The sequence below is a fragment of the Branchiostoma belcheri genome, unplaced genomic scaffold, assembly GCF_001625305.1.
Source record: "Branchiostoma belcheri isolate BF01 breed outbred unplaced genomic scaffold, Haploidv18h27 scaffold37, whole genome shotgun sequence".
Classification (NCBI taxonomy): domain Eukaryota; kingdom Metazoa; phylum Chordata; class Leptocardii; order Amphioxiformes; family Branchiostomatidae; genus Branchiostoma; species Branchiostoma belcheri.
Genome location: NW_017803987.1, coordinates 1,344,635 through 1,365,207, shown reverse-complemented (window position 1 = coordinate 1,365,207; position 20,573 = coordinate 1,344,635). Strand labels below are relative to the sequence as shown.

General features: G+C 42.6%; 3 protein-coding genes across 3 annotated transcripts; all 3 read left to right on the top strand.

Annotated features, from left to right (window-relative positions):
• Positions 1-689: 689 nt before the first annotated feature.
• On the top strand, positions 690-5,313 carry LOC109476233 (adventurous-gliding motility protein Z-like). The gene is made up of 5 exons (XM_019777115.1): positions 690-789; positions 1,332-1,414; positions 1,661-3,707; positions 4,428-4,572; positions 4,770-5,313. Exons 1-5 carry the CDS (start codon positions 690-692, stop codon positions 4,885-4,887), a joined length of 2,493 nt encoding a protein of 830 aa, XP_019632674.1. The 3' UTR covers positions 4,888-5,313.
• Positions 5,314-7,580: 2,267 nt separating this feature from the next.
• LOC109476232 (adventurous-gliding motility protein Z-like) lies at positions 7,581-18,061 on the top strand. The gene is made up of 8 exons (XM_019777114.1): positions 7,581-7,767; positions 8,623-8,705; positions 9,071-11,111; positions 11,622-11,763; positions 12,245-12,358; positions 15,485-15,642; positions 16,158-16,240; positions 16,778-18,061. The coding sequence occupies exons 1-8, from the start codon at positions 7,668-7,670 to the stop codon at positions 18,032-18,034; spliced, it is 3,978 nt and encodes a 1,325-aa protein (XP_019632673.1). The 5' UTR covers positions 7,581-7,667; the 3' UTR covers positions 18,035-18,061.
• Positions 18,062-18,163: 102 nt separating this feature from the next.
• Positions 18,164-20,392, top strand: LOC109476341. The gene is made up of 3 exons (XM_019777267.1): positions 18,164-18,796; positions 19,615-19,783; positions 20,205-20,392. Exons 1-3 carry the CDS (start codon positions 18,178-18,180, stop codon positions 20,323-20,325), a joined length of 909 nt encoding a protein of 302 aa, XP_019632826.1. The 5' UTR covers positions 18,164-18,177; the 3' UTR covers positions 20,326-20,392.
• Positions 20,393-20,573: the final 181 nt, after the last annotated feature.

The following is a 20,573-nucleotide window of genomic DNA, read 5'->3' as shown; positions in this document are numbered from 1 at the left end:
ACACGCTGACTCACGTACAGACATGCACAATAGACAAATCAAGACAAATGTTGTCTGCCTAAATATTTATACCTCAACTGACCCCAACCATGTGTTGTACTTGGGGTATTAAGCTCTGGATATATTGGTTCGCAGCCCACGTACACTGCATATCAGACCAGAAAGCGGTTGGTTGAGGCCAGTTGAGGTATTTAGCCATACCGAGAAAAATCCCTGTATTTTTCACGTACGTAAAACCCCTTGGTGGTGGTGGCAATTACCCTCACATATCTTCACGTGTAGGTAAGTGTTTTAAGTTGTTGTACGATACCAAAGCGGCTAAGACACAAACGTTAACCAGCCTCCCCCCCCCCCAAGGCGTTGCATTCATTTGTCATAATCAAGTTTCATAACATAGTTACTCGCAGGAGTATTGAACTGACCGCAGAATATTTCCACCAACATTTCGTGAAAGACATGTTTGTGAATTGAACGTCCTTGCCATATAATTACACAACAAAACATTTCCCATCCGCATTTGGTGGCCTCAAAATGGCTGTAGGAAACACAAAGAAACGCTAGTTGACGAATGTGTAAGCAGGTATAAACAGGTTGTGTGAACGAGTTTTCTCAATTTCGAGTCGGTGAAGAAGAAGGGCCGACACAGCCAGGCCTCAGCTCTACCCTCCGCCGTAAGGGCTCGTCCAAACATGGCTTTCTTCACCGTTGTTCTGGCGATGGTGCTGGCAGTCTCTCTGAGGTGGCCAGATGTACAGGCACAAGACTGCAAAGAAGTGACACTGTTGGAAGGCAAGTACTTTTTTCCTACAATGCAGTAAGATAAACAACAATGCGGTAACATAACAGTTGCACTACGGGCTAATTATTGGTTTACAGCAACTGCAAGGTTCTAGCTACATGCAGAGGTGCTGATGGTGGAAAGAAGATGCCGGTGTCGTTTTGAATGACTGGAAGTTGTTGTCAGTGATCAGGCCGACCACTTTGTCTGGGAGAATGTCCCAAATGTATACTGTGCCACACTACTGTATCACACTAAAAACCGTTACATCAAAGAGACCTTAAAGTCGTATTCCTGTTTGGTATGGAGAAACAAATTAATAAATCATTTGTTTAGAAAATTTGTTCCAACGTCTGCAAGCTCTCACAGTAAGATATGTCACAGCAAAATTATTTTCGATGTTAACGTTTGTATAAATTTTGGGAAATCTACGAGGAATCATATTTAAGTCATTTACAAAGAAATTAAATATTTATAGAAGGTGGTTTAAGTGACAGCCTTTTAGTATGTCATATCACGGTGTACTTAGAATTTTTGTTGTTTCTTCTAACAGAGGATTTTGACGACCTGGCCGCAAGGGTGGACAGGCTTAATAACGAACTGAAGAGCTACAGGACAGCCTTGACAAAACTTAAGGTGAGAATGAAAGACATCACACACACACACACACACACACACACACACACACACACACAGAGCCAATTGGATCTCTACCGTCAAAGATCCGATTGGTGTTTCTGTTGACAAGAAATGTGTGTGTGTGTGTGTGTGTGTATGTGTGTGTGTGTGAATTAATAACTTAAATTTGTTCAATGTACGAGTACCACGGATTTGCCATGTGAGTCGCAAGTAACACATAGGAACCACATTTCGTCCTCACAGGCAACTGAGAGCAGCATTACCGATTTGACAAACATGGTGAACAGCCTCACTGACCAACTCCAGGAGACTGAAGGCTCATTTTCAGCTATCCAACAACAATTTGGGGCGGTGAATGCCTCTCTGGTTCACCACCAGGCAGCAGTGTCTGCCTTGGAATCCCAATGTACAGCTGAAGTCGAAGGGATGAAGAGACGCCAGCAAGGACTTCAAGAAACCCTTCGAGAGTCCATTGATCAACTTGACTACGAGCTGTATGACCAAAAGCAACACTTCAATGCCACGCTTGAGAGCAATTTTCTGGAGCAAAGGGATGCGCAATACGTCCTTCGTCAGGAGTTTGAGGCGATGAAGACTGCTAGCGAAGAGCGCGAGGCGGCCGCGGAGGAACAGAAAGAGCAACTTCTTGCCGATGCGCAGGCCGTGCTCGAGGATACTTCTCAAGAGGATCGCGTGAGAGGTCTGGACGAACTCATCGCTGATCTACAGTCACAGATTGAAGCCCTGGATCAACAGAAAATAGAGCATCACAACGGAATGCAGTCCATGGAGCGATCTGTTCAGAACAAAACACAAGAAATCGGCGACTTGGACAACCGCCTTCAGGTTCAGCAGCAAGCGCAAGATTCCTTAGAAGGTGACGTACAGGTGTTGGAAGGTGACGTTGCAAACCTCGAAGCCGCTACACAGAATCTGCAAGAGCAAGGCACGGAGATAAGCGGTCAACTGGAGACTCAGGCCACTCTTCTTGATGAGCAAGAACAACGGCAGGGAACGATACAGGTGGCAATGGACGAACTAGCGGAGACCTTCCGCCAAGGGAACGAAGCTATGGATCAACGTCTGACTCAAGCCGAAACGAGGATAACTGCTTTGGAGGCAAACGGAGAGAGTGTCCGCGAGAGCATCACTACGATTGAGTCGGATGTCCAATCACTGAGCGGAAGCATCAACACCGTAGAGCAACAAGTAGATGGTCAAGATGAAGCTTTACAGACACTGCAAGGAAACGTTGACAGTCTAACTGCACAACTCGAGACCGTTAACGACTCTTTACAGCAGGCAGAACAACAGCAGGAAGGACTGCAACAGTCCTACGAAGGGTTGCAACAAGAGGTTCAACAACAAGAGAACAGAACAGAGGCGCGTATGCAGACCATCGAATCCGGACTAACCGGTCAGGGAAGTTCAGAGGGAGATGTTTTGGAGGGTTTGGTATCTTTGCAGACTACAGCGGCAGGACTGCAAACTACCCTATCGGGGATGAACGAGCAGGGAACTGGTTTCATCACAGAGGTACAAACCACACAGCAGTCGATCGCCAACTACGATCAGCGTATCCAAAGCGTGGAGGCGGCACTTGAAGACGCAGACCCACAGGCTTTACAACAAGAGATATCAGGCTACGTAGCATCGTCAGCTCAGCGTATCGGGACGGTTGAAGCGAGTCTTGTCGCCATGACCACATCTCTAACGGCCGTTCAGTCAGAGATAGATCAGCTCGAAGAAACCGCCGGTTCTGTGAGTGGTCTGTCCAGTCAGATCACCCAGCTCAACACACAGGCGCAATCTAACACCCAAACACTGACCGCCACCCAGGCAAGCATTCAGCAGCTCCAAAACCACTACCAAACCCTCTCGGATCAGTCGGAAGTGTTGGAGGCGGATGTCACTAGGCTAGAGACGGGATACCAGGAGGCCATGACACAGCTGGCAGACCTGGCCTCAAACCAGGACGTAAACGAAGTCCTTGCTCGAATTACAGAACTGGATACAGCCGTGGACGGTCTGGAGACAGAAGTACAAACCATGGAAACTGGGTCGGAAACCTTCGAAACCGAACTTCGGGACGACGTGGACGAAATCACCGAGACTGTGGAAGAACAGGGCACGACGCTGGCCCAACTGGAGAGTAACGCGGGAGGTGATCTGAGCACGACTGTGGCCAGTTTGCGGAGTGACGTCTCCGGGCTCTCTACCACTGCCAGCCATCTGACCAGCCGGCTCAACAGTGCAGAGGCCTCAATGGCTAACTGGCGAAACGTCAACTGTAAGTTACAATTGGTTTTCCTGTGCTCTACTTCTGTCTATTTCGACTTGCATACAAACAATGTACGCGTACATTGCTACTAGGTTATGAATTCTTTACCAGTTTGGATCACCGTGTTTATGACTCATATAGTGACCTGTATCATGTAAATAAGTACGAAAACATAATATTATCTTTACGTACGAGGATGGTTCAATGAATACGTCCTTTGAAAATAATCATGTAAGCTACAAAGAGAATTTGCAAAGGTGTGAAAATTCAGTCTCCTACAATAACATTAAAGTGGGTCTGAGGAATCTTTATTCAACATCTCTTGTACGATATTAGAAGATAAAATTCATTTTATGTTGGACTTTGGGATTTACAGGGACATACATAATTCTTTTATAGGTGCTCTGAATTTAGACACACCATTTAAATACTTAGTAAAAGATTATTTACTTGTGTATATTATGCCATCCCTACAAATACTGGAAAACTAAAACTCTGTGAGTTCGTATATTCTATTTTAAAAAGAGGGAAGTAAACTATACAATCAATGTTAGCCTCATATACTCAATGACATCCAGCTGTATGTACATGTAGTGTAGCACTTCTATAAAATACGACTTGTAAAACCACTGAGCTTAAGCCATTGGGTATGAATGTGCAAGTAAACATCATCATCATTGATAAAACCAAGGTAAAGGAATTGCTCTTGATTGTTGGTTTAATTTTCAGGTGAGAGTGGCCTCAAGTTGCTCCCTTGGCAAGGGTTTGCCACCAGCACGCGGGAGTACGTCGGCTTTACGCGCACTTACTCACAGGTTCCATCCGTCGTCCCCTCCATAACAAAGGTCGACTCGTGGGCCAGTGCAAACGACAGGTAGTTTTTTCTTTGTTGCTTTATTGGGCAACAGTAATTTTATGGATTACCTCATTGACGTTGACCTTTTTTCAGAAAAAAAGCAAAAAAAAAATCGCTTTATGTAACTATGACCAAAATTTCATAAGAGCGACGCAAATTGTAAAATTAAAGTTCACCCGTGACGCGAAATTTTCCAACTGTTGTTTGTGTTTCAGGCTGGATGTTTACACAGAAAGCGTAACGACCAGAGGGTTCTACATGATTATTACCTCTTGGGCAGACACTTGGGTGTACGGCGCGTCAGCCCGCTATTTCGTCTTTGGTCCGGCCTAACAAATCATTGCATACGAATCTTGAATGTACGAAGGTCTGAACTGTAATTTCCAACAAAGAATGTACAGCACATGTTTTGACATGGAACGCAAATCTTACACATCCGAGACAATACGTTGTACATGACATGTGAGCATGACACGTGATTTGATTGCTTGCTTAATGACTAAGTCTGTTGAAATTATCAAAATGACCATGTAACTTCAGACATTGCCTTAATAACCGGACTCGGTGGTTATATTTCTTTAAGACGAAAGTTATCTCCTCTGATGACCATTAATTTTCCAACTATTGACTATGTATTTTTGACAGTGTGACTATATATCTAATATATTAACGTTGTGACGTTATGGAGGTGTGATTGGTTTATATGATATTTCTAGTGTTGTTGTCTTCAACATTGTTGAAAAATGACTTTTGAAATTTCAAGTGTGTTGGTGACAAGGTTGGTGACTGTACTTTACTATAGCAACTGCCTACAGTCGTTGGTTGAGTACAGTTGTTTAACATCTTACGAACCGTCTCTGTTGCTTTGCATAGTAGCTGCAGTTTTAATTAATCTCTACAACCAGGTTTATATCTGGATACGGATAAAAATAGGAAACAATTAAACTTACTAGGCTTTACACTTAGTCTGCAGTACATAATAGTCACTAGTGGCAATCGTGAGAACTCTACAACTTTTCAACAATTCTGGGATTCTTGGACACACCTTGTCTAACGGCGCTAATCAATTTACCTATTTTTTATCTGCAACTTCCTCTAAATGGAAGCAAATTGGTATTAAATATCTCATGTCAGGTCTATCTGATGAGTTACGAATTCTTGCTAAACAAATTTTTATTCATTTCTTTATTTCACAAAAGCTACTTTAATTATCTGTATAACATTTTCAATTTTTAGTTGCCTTGTAACTTTTTCACTCGTGCTGTACATGTGAGAGTGCATGTATGTAAATTGCATAACTTAGATCCATTATGTTTATATTTAGCTAAGCTACCTGCATGATTCGCAAAATTTATGCGAAATCCGACGATACTTTTATGACGTATCCCCTTTGAAATATTGTAATAGAATACTCCTGCATTGCAGAATAAGCAGCTTGGGGGAGCAAACATACATCACTTTTTCTTGACATGGAAAACTGTGTGCTCTCAGGACCATATACAGAACACAGGGTTAAAAGACGGAATATTCTACGACAAGAAACAGCATCCAGGCAGTTAATACCTACCCACACAAGACCAAATATCATTACAATTCATATAGGTCTTCTTAAGTTATTTTTTCTTACTAACATGTAATCACAAGACGTGGTGACACTTGGTTGTTTTCAACTATTTTCATTCTGCCACCTACACAATTCTCATCTTCACCTGAGTGAAGTGAGGATATTCGTGTAAAGTGCCTTTCCCAAGGGTACAAGATCGGTGGCATGGCAGGATTTGAACCCGGGACCTCTTGGTTCCGAGCCGAGCACTCTATCGTTACGCCACACGACCCCACTTAAGTTATGTTTAACAACAATATGGGGAAAACGTGGGCACACGTCGACACACGTACAGACATGCACAATAGACAGGCCAAGATAAATGGGGTCTGCCTAAATCCCTCAACCGACCTGAACTAGGCATAATTTGTGTTGTACTTGGTTTAGAAAGCTCTGGATACATTGTCTATGCAATTATAACTGCTTACGAGTTGTTGTTTTTTTCAACATAACTTCTGATATAAGTGGAGCAAATTTCTAAAGGATTGAGTTATCGTCTTGTTGTTGGGAGCGATACATGTACTCACGGGCCGCAAAATATCCGCCCCCAAGTATTCACTAAATACACCACTGGAATTATGTTTAAAGAGGTTTTCCTGTATGTCTGCTAAGTTTCCGTGCTGCACAATTTTTTTTTACTTTCCTTATTTTGACAAAATTCACGGCACGGTGCGTTCCGGTGGCTCGACATGAATAAAAAAAAAGATGGCGGACCCCGGGCACACGGCACGCCGTACAAAAACTGGTCAAAAACGTCAGAGTTACAGCTTTTTTTCCTATTCAGAATTGCTAAGAAAATGTATCAATAGTTTTAAAAAAAGGGTTCGCAACCCATGTACACTGCATATTAGACCAGAAAGCGGTCAGTTGAGGCGGTTTGAGGTCGGTTGAGGTATTTAGCCATACCGAGAAAAATGCCTGTATTTCTTACGTACGTAAAAACCCTTGGTTGTGGTTCGCAATTACCCTCACATATCTCCACGTATAGGTAAGTGTTTTAAGTTGGTGTACGATACCAAAGAGGCTAAGACACAAAAGTAAGCAGGCCTTTCCCTCCCCCAAGGCTTTGCATTCATCTGTCATAATCAAGTGGCATAACATGGTTACTCGCCAGTGTATTGAACTGACGGCAGAATATTTCCACGAACATTTCGTGAAAGACATGCTTTGTGATTTGAAAGGCTTTGCCATGTAATCACACAACAAAACATTTCCCATCCCCATTTGGCAGCCTCAAAGACTCAAAATGACTGTAGGAAACACAAAGAAACGCTTACCTCCAAAAGGTCAACACTTGCGTGCGTGGTTTGTCTGACTCCTTGATTGAAAATCACAGGTAATCAACAGCTTTAATTGAATTTAAATGTCCTGATTACAGGGACTCCCGGGTTGTGTTAGCAGGTATAAACAGGTTGTGTGAACGAGTTCTCTCAATTTTGGGTCGGTGAAGAAGAAGGGCCGACACAGGCAGGCCTCAGCTCTACCCTCCGCCGTAAGGGCTCGTCCAAACATGGCTTTCTTCACCGTTGTTCTGGCGATGGTGCTGGCAGTCTCTCTGAGGTGGCCAGATGTACAGGCCCAAGAATGCACGTCCCTTGAGGAATTAAAATGTAAGTACTTACTCCACTAATAAAGCCATAAAGAAGAGACTACCTGAAAGTATTTATGCTTGGCACACATGTTTAAAACATTGGTTACCACAATTTGTTCAACATGTAACGTCTGGTGACAATTACACATCATAACAAATACTCTAATATTCTAAATCTGTAATAAGATTCGCTTGTCATTCTGTACAATACAGTAAATATACTTCGCTTGTTTGTAGTGTTTGTATTATTAGGATTTTCTTCAGTGTTGCACAATTTTCACATTATTATTCCTGTAGTCCAAAAGGGTGAGGTAAATCCAGGGTAGCTAATATGAGACGGGGGTTACCAGGCCTACTTTTGAATGGTTTGTTGTGGAAAATATCTCCAACTTCCAGATATCGATAGTACATTTCGTCCATAGCTTTTTTGAAAGGTTTGGTGGATTCCTAACACGAGACCTGCATTTAACGTTCTATTCCACGGACATCCCTAACTAAAGCTAGGTACTTATTTTCACTAGAGTGAAATAAGACATGTTATATAAAGTGCCTTTCCCAAGGGCACAACTTTGGGGCATGTTGGTGGATTTGAACCCAGGACCTATAGTCTTTAGGCGGAACACCCAACCTTCACGCCCCACGATCCCGTATTCCCATACGATCGCTAAAAAGCAACTAGTTTGTTCGCCGATTGATAAATCTATAAGAGGAATAACTTCCGAAATAACTGTTATAACTGTATGAATAATAAATAAGAGGCACAGGCGGCTTGGATATCTTCCTAGTGATGCGGTGTTTTTAATCAAGAGGCTTTTGATAAATCATACATTGACTGAATATCGCGTTGTACTTACAGCTTTATTTTTTTCAACAGCGGAGTTTGACCAACTGTCCTATAGGGTGACAAGGCTTTCAGAACAACTGAAGAGCTACAGGACAGCCTTAATAAAACTGAAGGTGACAAACTTTCCTACAAGTAGATAAGGATTTTATGTGAAAGTATATAATATATATATATATATATGTCATATACGTGTATTCTTTCATGCAATCAGAACTGAATCCTTTACTTCCTAACTTAAATTTGTTCAGTTTATTCAAACTCTTTTTACTCGTTACTCATTTTTCTTTTACCTACTTTGTAATCATGTATGTATTGTGTTATACTCTCGTTTTATGTTTTGGAGTAGAAGGCGTCACATAAGCAATCTGTGCTCAATAAATATATGTGAATAAATGAAATTTGTTCAACAATGTACAACGGAATCTGTCATGTGGGACTTCGCAGATGACGAATTTGGACCTCTTTTCCGTTTCTGTAGGAAACCGAATTGAGCATTGACGGCTTGACAAACATGGTGAACAACCTCAATGACGGACTGCAGGAGATTCAAGAGGCGTTTTCGGTCATCGAAGAGGACTTTGGGACGGTGAATGCCTCTCTGACTCAGCTCCGGACCCAACTGTCTGACGTAGAATCCGACTGCACGGCTGAAATCGAACTGCTACAGGAGCAACAACAAGAACTTCAAGATCTTCTTCGAGAGTCCATGGATGAATTTGAATACCAGCTGAATGACCAAAAGGAACACTTCAATGCCACGCTTGAGAGCCAAAAGCAGGAGCAAACCGATGCACAAAATGCCCTTCTGGAAGAGTTTCAGGAGCTAAACGCTGCTAGCGAAGAGCGTGAAGAGCAAGCAAAGGAACAGTTGGAGCAAGTTATCGCCAGTACGCGGGAGGCGCTTGATGATACCACTCAAGAGACTCACGTGACGGCTCTCGAGGCGCTCATCGACCGTCTAGAGGCACAGATTCAAGACCTGAGTCGACAGATGACCAATCATGAAACAGGGATGCAGTCCATCGAGCAGTCTGTTCAAACCAAAACACAGGAGATCGAAGCACTGGACAACCGCCTTCAGGAACAGCAGCAAGACCAAACTTCAGTACAAGGCAACCTCGAGACTATACAAACTAACGTTGCATCCCTCGACTCGGATACACAAAATTTACAAGAGCAACGCGCGGAGACAGCTGGTCAGCTTGAGACCCGAGGGTCTCAAATCGATGAAGAAGTACAAGAGAGTGAGGCCATGCAGGCGGCATTAAACGATCTTGAAGACACCTTCCGTCAAGACAACGAAACAGCGGAGCGACGACTGAGTCAAGCCGAAGCGAGGGTAGACGCTTTAGAGGCGGACGGAGCGAGTGTTCGGGAATGGTTCAACACGATTGTGTCTACTGTCCAAACACTGAGCGGCAGCGTCACCACCGTAGAGCTACAAGTAGACCAACAATATTCGTCACTACAGACCATACAAGAAGACGTTGCAAATCAAGCTGAAGAAGTGCAGAACATCGACAACTCTCTCCAGCAGGCGGTACAACGACAGGGGCAACTGCAACAGTCCTACGAAGGCCTGCAACATGAGGTAGAACAACAAGGGGACAGAACAGAGGAACGTATGCGGACCATCGAAACTGAACTAAACGCCCAGGGAAGTTCAGGGGGAGATGTTTCGGAGGGTTTGGAGGCTTTGCAGGCTACAGTGGCAGGACTGCAAACTAGCCTGTCGGAGGTGACCGACCTGGGAACTGATTACATGGCAGAGATACAAACCACACAGGAGACGATAGACAGTTTCAATCAGCGCCTCCAAGACGTGGAGGCGGCAGTTGAAGGAGTCGACGCTCAGGCGCTACGACAACAGATAGAAGACAACGAAGCCACGTCAGCTACACGTTTTGGAACGGTCGAAGCAACTATTGCTACCATCGACACCTCTCTAGCAGCAGCTCAGTCGGACATAGCGCAGCTCGAAGCAACCGCCGGTTCTGTGAGTGGTCTGTCCGGTCAGATCTCCCAGCTCAACACACAGGCGCAATCCAACACCCAAACACTGACCACCACCCAGGCAAGCATTCAGGCACTCCAAAACCAATACCAAACCCTCTCGGAGGATTCAGACGTGTTTGAGTCGGTAGTCGAGGTGCTAGGGACACGCTACCAGGGAGTGCTGACACAGTTGGGTGACGTGGCCGACACCCAGAACATTGCCGACGTACGTGATCGACTTGTGGCATTGGATACAGAAGTGGACGGACTGGAGGCAGATGTACAAGCCATGCGAAGTGATTCCACAACCTTCCAAACCAGCCTACGGAACGACGTTAACCAGCTCACCACTACCGTGCAAGGCCATGAAGTGACGATCAACGAACTGGAAAATGCCGATGATCTGAGCACAACGGTTGCCACTCTGCAAACCGACGTCGACGGGCTCACTTCCACCCGGTCTTCCCTCTCCTCACGGATCACCAGCGCACAGAGTACCGCTTCCAACAAGAACAACATCGTTTGTAAGTTCTAACAGTTTTTTAAACCTTGCAGACATACATATAATGTTGCCTTAATGACATTGATATTTACAATATAAAAATAAACACATATATGAACTGTGCACCCTAGCCATTAATCACAAGTACCATTCTGATTATACAGTCTGATAGACTGATGTAGGAAATAGTTCTAAAGTCTTTTTTTGTTCTGTCTGGGAGGTTAAATATGGTGTTTTTGTTACTGAGAGAACGTCCAGTAGCTGATAATCTAGAGACAGGGACAAGGTCATGTAGAGCCAGGGGGTGGTCTGTTGTCACTTTTGCAAAACAAAACTCGTGTCTGTTTCTTGGTTGCTTTCCTTGCCTTTTAGTTTAATGAGGGGTTGAATGCATATTCCTTTGAAAATAAGAATGTGGCTATAAAATTACATCACCCTACTATAAAGTAAAAGTGGGCTATTGACAATTTCTTGCATGCTGTATGTAACGATGAGAAGATTAAGATAATCATTGCTTTTGTTTGATTTACAGGTGAAACAGGTGAGCATCAACTCGGCTATACCAGGGGAGGGAGCACCACTCGGCGCTTCTATTTCGCAAATTCATTCACAGAGAATCCAACCGTCACAGCCGGCTTCAAAGTTATTGACTCAGCCCACAACACAAACAACAGGTACGTTTTTAATCTTACATCTTCGTTACTAATAGATGAAAATAATAATTTAAAAAGAAAAGCACATGCATTTTTGTCATATCTGTTTCCTCGAGCTCGGATTCGATACAGATCCAAATAGTAATTAAGATTGTTTTGCTATTGCTTTTATGAAACGGATCATAAACATACATGAGAATTGTTTAAAGTAAAATTATAATTTTGTCGGATGTTATGCCGTAAAAATGTAACATTTTCCTTATTGTTGAAAACAGTTTGATATCACTTAATATGAGTGCCTAGGCATTCGTTGTCTCTTGTTGTGAACATCATTCATCATTCATCTATATTCTAAAACTGCTAATTATCTTGAATAGCAAAGTTCTTTGATCACAACCATTTATTTTTACGAGCCAAAATAAATGGTTGTGATCAAAGAACTTTGGTATTCATTCGTTTACCAACCTGATGAAATTATCTACGGATGTTATTTATCTTTCAGGGCGGAAGTAGTACCACGAGATATAAGCAGAGGTTCAGTCGAGTTGTATATTCGCACTTGGTCCGACACTGAGGTATGGACACTGAAAGCCCAGTGGCTTGCCTGTGGCAAGATATAGAGCAAACCGAGCATGTGATACGAGTCTAAACTGTACGCAGGTTTTAATTACGTCTAACAAACGAATGTTATGTGACTCAATTTTCTGAATACACATTATCAGTTCTTAATACAAAATGTACAGTCTACCACTTCCGTGACATCACATTGTACAGAACACTTGGCTATGTAACTCCGAGAAGCAGGGTAGCATAAGTTGCGGAAACTTTATAGCGCCCTCCGTCTCGGTGGGGTGGTTGTAAGGCCCTAGTGCCTATAACTTGATATTTCAAACTGTTGGAAATTGTAGTTTAAACCTGCTTCAGAATAAACTCACCCAACTGGATTTTGTTAAACAAAAACTTAACATTTCATGATGAGTGCTTGCTGTGCTTTGATATTTGAAAATCCACAATTTTTGTTGAAATATCAAACACTTATTGGTGAAATACCATCAAAGATGTTTGCTTGTTTGATATGTCTTGAAATCGACGTGTTTTTTTCTGTTGTATTTTGTACTTGATCTATTTTGATAATGAATGCCGTGTTACGATACTAAGGAATTGAGAATTGTCTAACATTAGAATATTCTTGTGTTATACAGAATTGCAGTGTGCTTCCTTGCTCAAAGGTTGTTGAAATTATCAAAATGACCATGTAACTTCAGACATTTTCTTAAAGACTTAGTCTCTATGGAAACATTTCTTTAAGACGAAAGTTATCTCCGCTGATGATTACTAATTTCCCAACTATTAACGATGTATTTTTGAGAGTGTGACTATATTTCTAATATATTAACGTTGTGAGGCTATGGAGGTGTACTTAATGGGTTCATATGATTTTTTAATCAATAACGGTCACTGTAAATTTTAAAAGGGTACCAGTAATTGTTATTGCTGTTCAATATTATTGTCACCTATTTGTAAACCTGCATGTCATATGACAACAGTAAAAATGCTACAGTGGCAAACAAGCTCTATCATACACGATACATATTTTACACAGCGTCTACTAAGCTAACAACAGAAATGCATTGTCTTAAACATGGTTGGAAATCACTTAAATTTTCAGTGACCGATTTTAGTTTGTATGCTGTGCATGTTTGTTTTTGACGACAATGTTGGCTTACTTTACAGCATTGATGAGTGCTCACATATTTGTTGTTTTACCGTACAATACAGTTATTTGAAAACGTACGAACTGTTTCTGTTGTATTATTTTATCTTATCACAGTTACTTTACCACTGGCTACATTCTATATTCATCGATTGTAGCTCACCACATCCCTTTATTTATTTATTTATCTATAGCTACTGATTCTGCATGGATCACTTCATCCAAGCTGGACTGGTCCCCATTAGAATCAGAATACACAAAACACAAACATATGTGTGATATATATGTATAGCTAAAATTAACGCCATTTTATAAGCACAGTGTACAGTGAGCAATAATTACAATGAATCATAAATTTAGTAACGTTACATCATAGTGGACAGACGGAAACATCGTTAAAACATATTTATGAAACACACTCAATTCTAAACAATCCCCAATAGTTACTTCTTGTACGAGAGGATGTCAAAGGAATATGATAGAGCAAAAAGCTATAGGACCTATGTGTAAAATGTGATTCCCAGCGCACAACATTAGGCGGGCTTAGGAATCGAACCAGAAATCTCGTTTCCCGTCGGCTGAACAGACAATCACGTGACCCCTACCCTGATACTAATTATTCCGCCCCTTTACCCTCTGACCCTTCCTCCCTAACCCTCGTAAGGGTCATTCGTGGCTCAACCTTTCTCTGTACGGTCACATTCCCGCCCAACCCTCCCATCCCATCCCATCCGAGAACACCTGAATTCTAGGACGTTAGTTATGTTTCTCATCTCACGACATCGCGCTACCTTAGTTCTTACTTACTGACTTATCTAGACTCGTACATTTCGTCATAGCACTGTACGTTATCCTCAATGGTACCTGCGACATAGCGTACGTAATCAGTTGTTACATAACCTTCATGTTGTCTCTTCTCTGCAAGATACCTGCCTTGCTAGCGTTCACAGTCACATTGTGGCCAATTGCTGTACTCAGTATGTTGTGTAGTTGTAACCTCTGATATACTCCAGAATTGTGTTATTGTCGTAATTTTTGAACCACGTTACTTACGAAGGTCAGTAGTTTTCAGGTGTACCTGTAACGCATTATTTGCTTAGCCAGGATGTTTTCGACCTTGTTCACGCAGATGAGCTTTTGAACTTCGCCGGTTAGAAGTTACTTACAAGTCAGGATGCGTTAAACATCCGCTGGACAGAGCCTTGGTTTAACCGACCAGCCCGACTTTGGCTAAACAATTGGCAACCAGGGTAAAATAGGTCGCCAGCTCGCAGCACATGACTTGTTGTTGTTGTATTAGGCTCCTGTATAAGTATGTACATGCTATGAGAGCTACAATGTGTAGAGAGTAATGGTGTTACTGAGTTGAGGAGCCAATTGCAATAAATGCCCGACCGTACTAAGGTGACGGTGAGCTCACTACCCTAATTGTGTGTGTTTGTCTGTGAAATAGACGGGAAACATAGTTCTCTTCGGAGCTTGCGAAGAAGAGAACGTTTAGATTAAACCACGAGACCACCTTTCCACTTGCAAATCTTTGTTTACAGAATCTCGTCAAGAGTATAACAGCGGTGGAACATATCTCCTCACTGTTGACTACCATAGCCATTATACATAAGCCATGTTTGGGCAAAACGCCATGTTTGGGCCAAACAGACAGCCAAGAAATTAGGGTCTGTCAAATTGCTCAAAATTAGAGATAATTGCTACTTTGAATTAAAAATCGGTCCAGGGGAGAGGATCTGATTTAATTACCTTGGTTGGGGACGTCCTTTTCTTCTGACAACAATGCCTAAGCAACGCGTGGTATCATGTGGTTAAACACAACTGTAAATGAGTTAAACAAACATCATGATGAAGTGTGACCTTCCAATGGCCTTGACATCTTCAGATGAATGAAAATAATTATTCCTCACCAAAACTCAAATTAAATTACATCCCGGGTTGATTAGCAACATCCTGGGGTGTAAGGAATGTGCTTGATTAAAACAGACTTTGTTAAGGAGGTTTTTAAAGCACGTTCCGCAGGGTGAGAGTCAGAAGAGAGACGGCATCTCGACCAGATAACACCATGTTGGCATCAGTGTGCTTCCTGGTGCTTCTGGTCATTTGCACCGGACCACAAGATGTAGCCTCCAAGGCACCAAAAGGATCAGTAGACAGAAAGGCATTTGTAAACTTGGCAGGTTAGTCTTTCTTTTATTTGCCTTCCTTAAAAGATTTGGCTACATATATTCATATATTATTGGCAGTCTTCAGGTCTTTCGTTAGTTACTGTTATTTTCAAAGCTACTCTACTCCTAATACAAGATTCGCTCTCTTGAATCTCTTGTGTCTCCCATCTTATATATATACTGCAGCTGCTATTAAATATGTTCTACTAATTAGTGGGATGTTTTAGGAATCCAGTGCAATTTCTTGTATAAAACAAATATATACATTGGGATAGTGCTGTTTCAACTTGTATGTCTTAGAATATTGAATTTGCAAAATCTGGTTTCCAAGCCCTAAAAACTTCATTGAATGCATTAAAATGTGACATGTTTTAATAGTATAGTCTCTTCTCTTATATTGAATGAATTGTGATATATTGTACATCCATTGATATACCCTTGAAAGAATTTATGATGACAGTAATGCAGATAAATCAAAGGATTATTCAAACATCTCTTTCTAACATAGTTATTCTACATTACTTCAGGAACTTTGAAGAAGCTGGACACTGTCGTTGGAGGTCTCGAGAGGCAACACGCGACTTATCAACAGGCATGGTCAAAACTAAAGGTATGCAACAGACAGGTTTATAATAATCTAATGTACGCTCGTATCTACTGAAAAATATTTGTGGTCAGTAAATGTCACATGCTGCAAAACGTGTTAATTGTGCGATCGGACAAAGCTACGCAATGTACTGTACAATAAAAGGCAGTCAGCCGAGGCAATGTTAAAGTCTTTGTTTACTGTTATTTTCTAAGTAGCTAAGATAAACTCCATATACAAAATCCGCTCTTATGATCTGCCATCTGGCATCTTCCCAAGGCATTATGATCTGTCAGTCAAGAGTTTCTTCTTGAAAGTCCTTTCTTTCTTGGAAGGCCCCCTTCACACTTAAAGTCTTATCCCATACTTTATTATATTATTCCCGAATCCCCCAAGTGTACATCTAGACTTTATATGGAATTCAATTGTTTAAAATCATTATGTCCTCCATCTTTTACACGTGTCAAACGTTTGAGAGCTTATTGTTTCATGTATCCGTCTAGTACTCTTGGTTTCATTCAATACGGTTATTAATTTTTGGACTGTTGTGTCTGGTCTCAGGCTATGGAAGCCGGTGTCACAACACAAGAGCACACGATGAAAAGGATACGGAACGGCCTCGGCACCCTAGGGCCTCAGGTGGTCACCCTGGGGGCATCCATTGACAACTTGAACGTCAGCTTGACACGAGAAAAGGAAAGCCTGGACCGTCTGGACGAAGAAGTGAACGACGGACTGCGCGAAACGAAAGAGGATCTCGGCACAGATGCGCGCAACGTTGAGGAACAACTCGGAGAAATCAACCAAGGTATTGACGACCAGAAGCGAAGGTTCCCTCAGTTGCTACGCCAGGAAGCGGAGCGGCAGTCTGAAGTTAGAGACGACTTCCGACAGCAACTTGGGGGGTACCAAGACGCGAGGCAAGAAACACAGACGGAGATAGAAGGACTTATCGAAACAGTCAACTCGCTAGTTGCCGCCCTGAGGTCGAAGGACGAGGCGTTGGACGCCCGCGTGGCAGCGCTACAAACCCGGGTCCGGGCAATGACTCAGGACGTTGCTGGTCTCGGTGAGCAACTTTCGGGGCTGCGTTTACAACTGGAGACACAAGAAACCACCCTAAGCGTAGAAGGGGAAAATCTCGTGACCGCCGGTAACACCCTCGAAAATCAGGTGCAGCGGTTTGGTCAGATTCAAGATCTCTTGGAGACCATTCAAGCAACGGTCGAGGCGCTCAACGTCAGAAAGCGGCAGCTACAAGATCAAACAGCGAACATCAATACAGAAATCCAAGATCAACAATCTCGCCTGGACAACCATGACCAACAACAGCATTCAATTGTGCAACAAGTGGAAGATCTCGGTGACAACTATGAGCAGCAGAGCAATGCTAAAGACCTGCGCTTGGGTGATGTTGAAGCTGCGCTGGACGCTTTGTCTGCAGATACAGAAGTCGCTGACTTGGTGACAGATGTAGAGTCCACCGTGCAAGACCTACAGGCCAACATGACTAGAGTGAACTCCAAGGTTGAGCAAAATGAAAATCTGAACCGTGATATCACACAGCCACTCCTCCGCCAAGGTGCCCCACTCGAGGGAGCGAATAATGCCCTACAAGAGCACATGCAGGCACTGGAAGCATTTGACCAACACATACAATCATATGGGACCAGCTACCAAGAGCAAATGTCAACTGAAGAAGCTCGCATAGAGACAATAGAAACACAAGTGAACACTTTCGATTCCGGCCTTTCAGCGCTTCTCGATGCTCTACAGAATACTGTTGACGGCCTCCACAACAAACGTGGAAGGCGCTGAAGAACAGTTTTCCCAGTACACGAGCCCGTCCGCCATTTTGGAAGGTCTTGCCGCTGTGGAGCAATCGATTGAAGATGTTGAAAGCACCCAGACGGTACTAGCTGCTGTGCAGCAGCAGTTGGTTGGTTCCAGGTCAGCAACAAATGAGAGATTGGCGAGATAGAAACAGCCATCAAAGCAAGCAGGGAGCCATGCAGCAAGCACAGTCTGACCTCCAGGCGGCAGCCCAGAGCTTAGAAACAGCGGCCGTTGTATCTGACAGCATCGCCGGCATAAATGCACGAGTTACCGCCAACACTCAAGGGTGCAGCGCCCTTTCTTCATCAGTCCAGCAAGTCGACAGCCAGGCTATTGAGACGCAACAAGCGGCTCTCCTGCAGCAGCTAACCGCGATTCCGGAAGAAGAGGTGCAGCAGGGTTTGACAGCAGCACAAGGACAGGGCCTCCAACAGATGACCCTCAAACTCAACAACATGAGGTCGTCAGTGGAGAGCTTGAGGGCAGCGGCTATGGCGATTGCATCGTCGTCGAATAGCACGGTTGAGTCGCTTCAGGATGACTTTGACACCTTGTCGACCGACCTTTCCGACCACCAGAACGCGATCGCTGCGCTGCAGAGCGATGAGAATGACGGCCTGGCGGACACGGTGAGAGCCTTGCAGCAGACCGTCAGTGGGCTGACGGGTAGTCTCAACAGCCATACCTCCTCCCTCTCTTCCATCGAACGAATCATCCAACAGTCGACGTCAGCCTTTGATTACTGTAAGTATCAACACTCGAACCTTTTCTATAGTTCGCTTGAGTTCATTCAAGTTTCAGTTAGGCCATGTTGATTTGATTATATGGATGACATCAGCGCGCGCATGAATTTTCGGCCATTTCCAAAAAAAAAAAGTTTTCAACCATACTGTAAATCGTGCAAAACAGTTGCTAAATGAGCAAAAATATACCATTAGTTGCAAGGAAAACATTTAGAAACGACACCAATGTCGTAGAATGCCAAAATCAAAGGAAAAAAGACAAAAATGTAAAGAAATGAATTCGAAGAGTAGATTATTCGCCATAACATATTCTGTGCCATTTGTTCAACCTTCATGACCACGTTGATTTCATAGTGAAAGCAACTTTTTTTTTTGCAAAACTTTTTTTTTATTCGCACGCGCGCATCAGTTTTGGGGTTCCCAGAGGATGTCATCCATATAATCAAATCAACATGGCCTTATTGTCAACACTAAAAGATATGTTTATGCTTGTACTTGTATCAAGTCATTTTTATTTTGTCTTTATTCACTTATCATATCAATTTTTAACTTTTGAAGAATAGTTTGTTCTGATTATCAAAAGTTTATAAGATAATTTCCCTGTTTCTTTGTCTTTTTCATCTATGATGATAGGCATTTTAATGTCAAAATAATTTTCAAAGTATTTATAGTAGGCCTACTAGTACACAAACATACTCAATAATGCCTAACTTAAGCTTAACAAATGACTGTGCAAACTGTCTTAACATCAAATCCGTGAAGAACAGTGCAACAACACTTTAATGAAATATTATGACTGTTTTTTATATTGTTTTTCAGCGGAAAAGGGCAGTTATGTTCTTCCGTTACGGAGGAACTTTTGGGGGACAACTCAACCATATGGCAGTCCACAGACCAGGAACGTCAACTTCAACCGACGGTTCCGTACCAACCCTGTTGTGTTCGCCGGCATTACCAAAATTGACCTGGGTTCTAACAGAAATAACAGGTCAGTAGTAGTACCTTTGAGATGACTTCAAAATTGACTTGAAAAGTAGCACCAATAACAGGTCAGTAGTAGTACATTTTCAGATGGTACTTGGACAATACATCCTCATAATATATGGATTCTATTACATGCAACCAGTAATTCTCTACAAGACACCTTTCTCGGATTTACATCGAAACTGATTAAACATCTAATTAATGGATCTGTATGAAAAAAAATTCCTATATCCTATCTGTGATGAAATTATTAATTATTTTGGATAGTTCAACAGACTTGCTAGCATATATGGATGAGTATCGGGATACTATATGATAGAAGATTTTATTATTTCTTTTCTTCATGCTCACAGTATTGTATGTTTGTGATATCTGGTTGTGAATAATTTGGAAGATGAATTTCTTGTTGTTGTTTATCCTAACAGGCTGAAGCTGATAGTGGATAGGATTACTCCAACCGGCTTCCGACTGACATTCGGGTCTTGGGGGGACACTATCAATTACCAATGCACAGCGCACTGGATTGCTCTCGGCAAGAAGAACTAATCGGGCGAACCCGTTCTGTATCAAAAGCCCCATGTCATACATAGCCGAACAAAACCATGGATATAGGAGTAGGGACACACTGTACTTTTTTTGGATGGCATCTTCTGAAGAATAAAAATTTCCAGTCTAAAACGTTAGGAATAAAAAGCTGGTATTGTGAGCCTACTGGGGTAGAACATTTACTACATTTACGACAAGCCGTCGGCACTGTTCTGAGTTCCGTGTAGTTTCGGCAACCTGGGTGCCGT